This window comes from Nicotiana tabacum, chromosome 12, assembly GCF_000715075.1.
Source record: "Nicotiana tabacum cultivar K326 chromosome 12, ASM71507v2, whole genome shotgun sequence".
NCBI lineage: Eukaryota > Viridiplantae > Streptophyta > Magnoliopsida > Solanales > Solanaceae > Nicotiana > Nicotiana tabacum.
In genome coordinates, this window is record NC_134091.1 from 88,053,949 (window position 1) to 88,058,370 (window position 4,422).

At 42.4% G+C, this 4,422-nt stretch overlaps 1 protein-coding gene across 1 annotated transcript; it reads left to right on the forward strand.

Annotated features, from left to right (window-relative positions):
• The first annotated feature begins 1,410 nt into the window (after positions 1-1,410).
• LOC142167260 (uncharacterized) lies at positions 1,411-4,147 on the forward strand. Its single transcript, XM_075227422.1, has 6 exons — positions 1,411-1,897; positions 2,173-2,245; positions 2,414-2,689; positions 2,777-2,852; positions 3,188-3,433; positions 3,827-4,147. Exons 1-6 carry the CDS (start codon positions 1,411-1,413, stop codon positions 4,145-4,147), a joined length of 1,479 nt encoding a protein of 492 aa, XP_075083523.1.
• The last annotated feature ends 275 nt before the right edge of the window (positions 4,148-4,422 follow it).

The window sequence follows — 4,422 nt, forward strand, 5'->3', positions numbered from 1 at the left end:
GGTGTTGGGTCACACTTTCGTTGATGGGTTAGACGAGGCATCAAAGATGAATCTTGACTCAGCATGTGGGGGTAGTTGCATGGCAAGACCGTATAGTGAGATCCAGATCCTACTAAATAATTTCACTGCTAATGATAATAATTGGCAAATAGATGAGGAACCACGAAGAGCACTTAACCAAAAGGCAGCAGGTACACCGGCAAGTCACATAATAGCTATAAAGTACAAAATAAGTAGTAAATAGGGGAACGGGACTACAACTCTCAAAATGATTGGCCGGGTGGTTACAGTGATGGTCACACAAGTGACATTTGCCCTGTAAATCCTGAATCCATCTACTATGTGGGGCAACAAGCTAGAGGGTCGATGAATCAAAATGCTCAATATAGTAACACATACAATCCGAACCTGAGGAATCATCCTAACTTCTCTTGGGGTGGAAATTAGAATATCAGGCCTCAAGCTAACTACAATCAGCCAACTAAACCCCCACAACAAGCAGAAGAGAGTTTGACTGACATGATGAAAAAGCTCTAGCTAGACAATCAGAAAGTTATGGCTGAGAATCAACAATTGCGCACATAGTTCAGAAATCTAGAGAGGCAATTTGGGCAAATGGCTAACAATCATAATATTAGACCCGCTGGAGCTCTCCCAAGTGATACAGAGAAAAATCCTTAAGTCAATGTTGTAACGTTGAGAAATGGGAGAGAGTTGGTAGAAGTGCCTAAGAAGAAAAATGAGCAGTCTGGGCTCGAAGAAGAAAGAGTGACAAAACCTGTAGAGGTAGATGAGAGAAACAAAACAGAGTCTGAGAAAATATCAGAGAGGGTGCCACCCCCTTTTCTTCAAAGATTGAGAAAGAAGAATGATGACCACATGTTTCACAAATTTCTAGATATGCTAAAGCAGATACACTTGAACATCCTTTTGGTGGACATGCTCCGTGAGGTCCCAAAATATGCAAAATATATTAAGGACATAGTTGAAAATGAAAAGAGGTTAACTGAGTTTGATACTTACTGAGGAGTGCACTTCAAGGATTCAACATAAGCTTCCACAAAAGCTTAAGGATCCGGGTAGTTTTACCATACCCGTGAGGATTGGTGAAATAGATGTGGGTAGAGCCTTGTGTGATTTGGGTGCAAGTATCAATCTGATGCCGTTGTCAGTATTCCAACAATTGGGCGTAGGAGCTCCGAGACCCACCACGGTGATGCTACAGTTAGCTGATAGATTTTATGTTTATCCTGAGGGGGTAGTTGAGGACGTCTTGCTGCAGATTGGGAAGTTTATTTTCCCTGTAGATTTTATCAACCTGGACTACGAGGCTGATGAGTTAGTTCCTATCATCTTGGGATGACCTTTCTTGGCCATTGGAGATGAATTATCAAAGTCCGAGAAGGTAAGATGATCCTGAGGGTGGACAATGAAGAAGTAGTCTTCAATGTATATCGAGCCATTCAGTTGCCTCGTCATTACGAGGACCTGGCCATGATTTTTGTGGTGGAGATAAATGAACCAGCCATAGAGCCAAGTGCGTTTAAAGAAGATGCACTAGAAAAGGCATTGATGTTGTTCAATCACTTGGAACGTGAAGAAGAGGTTGAGGAGATGTTGCAAATTCTGGATGCATGTTGCGAATACATAAGAGAAAGATCCCAATTTGAGCCTCTAGATAGGCCAATCGGCCTGCCCCCTAAACCCTCAGTTGAGGAGGCCCCAAAACTGGAACTTAAACCCTTACTATCTCATCTTCATTATGCATATTTGGGAAGTTCTAACACTTTACCTGTGATTGTTTCTTCTCATTTGTCTAAATTGCACGAAGAAAAGCTCTTAAAGGTGCTGAGGGAGCACAAGCATGCCATTGGTTGGACAATGTCTGACATAAAGGGTATTAGCCATGCATTCGGCATGCACAAAACACTCATGGAGGAGGGACACAAGCCTAGCATGGAACATCAACGCCGCCTAAATCCAATCATGAAAGAGGTGGTAAGAAAAGAAGTGATTAAGTGGCTCGACGCAGGTATAGTGTTTCCTATCTCCGATAGTAAGTGAGTAAGCCATGTTCAATGTGTACCTAGAAGGGGGGTATGACTATTGTAGTGAATGAACAAAATGAACTAATCCCAACTAGGACTGTGACTGGTTAGCGAATATTCATAGATTATAGGAAGTTGAATAATGCTACACGAAAAGATCACTTCCCTCTCCCCTTCATTGATCAAATGCTTGACAGGTTAGCCAGACATGAATACTATTATTTCCTTGACGGCTATTCGGGGTATAATCAGATTGCTATTGCCCAGGAAGATCAAGAAAAGACCACTTTTACATGCCCTTATGGAACTTATGCATTTAAGAGAATGCCATTCGGGTTGTGTAATGCACCTGCAACTTTTCAAAGGTGTATGATGGCTATTTCCACCGATATGGTGGAACAATTTGTGGAAGTCTTTATGGATGATTTTTCTGTGTTTGGTTCTTCTTTTGATGAATGCTTGACCAATCTTGCTAAAGTGCTTGATAGATGTGAGGAGACTAATCTGGTACTGAATTGGGAAAAATGCCATTTTATGGTACGTGAAGGTATAGTGCTAGGACACAAGGTGTCCAAAGATGGACTGGAAGTTGACAAGGCTAAGGTGGAAGCAATTGAAAAGTTGCCACCACCAATTTCAGTGTAAGGAGTTAGGAGTTTTCTGGGACATGCAAGTTTTTATCGCCGATTTATAAAGAATTTCTCCAAAATTTCCTCTCCTTTGTGTAGGTTGTTAGAGAAGGATGTGTCGTTAAAGTTTGACGATGCTTGTCTGAAAGCATTCGAGGAGCTGAAAAAGAAGTTAGTGAGTGCACACCAATCATAGTGGCTCCTGACTGGAACGAGCCATTTGAGCTGATGTGTGACGCTAGTGATGGTGCAATTGGGGCTGTATTGGGCCAGAGAAGGAGCAAAATATTTCACTCCATTTACTACGCAAGCAAGACTCTCACTCCTACTCAAATAAATTATACTGTGACAGAAAAGGAGTTGCTTGCTATAGTGTGGGCGGTCGATAAATTTTGGGCCTATTTGGTTGGCACCAAAGTCATCGTCTACACAGACCATGCAACTATCGGGTATTTGTTCGAAATGAAAGATGCTAAACCAAGGCTAATCCGTTGGGTTTTACTCTTGTAGGAATTTGACTTGGAGATCCGATACCGTAAAGGAACAGAGAATCAAGTGGTTGATCACTTATCTAGGTTAGAAACTCGGAATCATGTAGCTGAGGGAGATGTCATTAAGGAAACCTTCCCGGATGAGCAATTGTTGGTTGTTACTGTTGAGGAGGTTCCATGGTATGCAAATTTTGTAAACTATCTGGCCAGTGGAGAAATGCCGCCTGATCTTGAACCTTATGCTAAAAAGAAGTTCTTGCGAGAGGTGAGATCATATGTGTGGGATGCGCCATTTCTGTTCAAATCTTGTACCGATCAGTTAATGAGAAGATATGTGCCTGAATCTAAAATAAATACTAACTTACATGATGGTCATGCGTCGCCTTAGTGTGGTCATTATGCGGGTGACAAAACGGCAACTAAGGTGTTGCAATCGGGTTTTTATTGGCCTAGGGTGTTTAAAGACGCCCATGTGTTCGTGTGGAGGTGTGATAGGTATCAGAGAACAGGAACAATCACGAAAAGGCATAAGATGCCATTGCACGGTATTATGGAGGTTAAACTTTTTGATGTGTGGGGAATTGATTTTATGGGTCCGTTTCCCTCGTCCAGTGGTTGTAAGTACATTTTGGTGGCCGTTGACTATGTGTCGAAGTAGGTGGAGGCCATCGCTCTTCCTACCAATGATGCCAAGGTTGTGGTAAACTTTGTGAAAAAGCATATCTTTACAAGGTTCGGCACTCCGAGAGTGATGATAAGTAATGGGGGCACCCATTTCTGTAACAAGCTATTGGACAATGTCTTAGCGAAATACGGGGTCAAACATAAGGTTGCAACCGCTTACCATCCTCAGACAAGTCGACAAGTTGAAGTCTCAAATAGAGAGATAAAGCAGATTATGGAGAAGACGGTTAGTGCAAGTAGGAAAGATTGGGCTGCAAAGCTTGATGATGCTCTATGGGCATACCGGACCGCCTAAAAAACTCCAATCGGAACCTCCCCTTACAAGCTGGTTTATGGGAAAGCATGCCATTTACCGGTGGAACTTGAGCACAAGGTCTATTGGGCGATAAAGATGCTGAACTTTGATGCAGAATTAGCGGGTAGAAAGCGGTTGATGCAATTGAACGAGCTTGATGAGTTTCGCTTGCATGCGTATGAGAGTGCCAAGTTATATAAAGAAAATACCAAGCGTTGGCATGATAAGCATATCCACCATAGCGAGTTCGAACCGCGCCAATTGGTTCTCTTGTT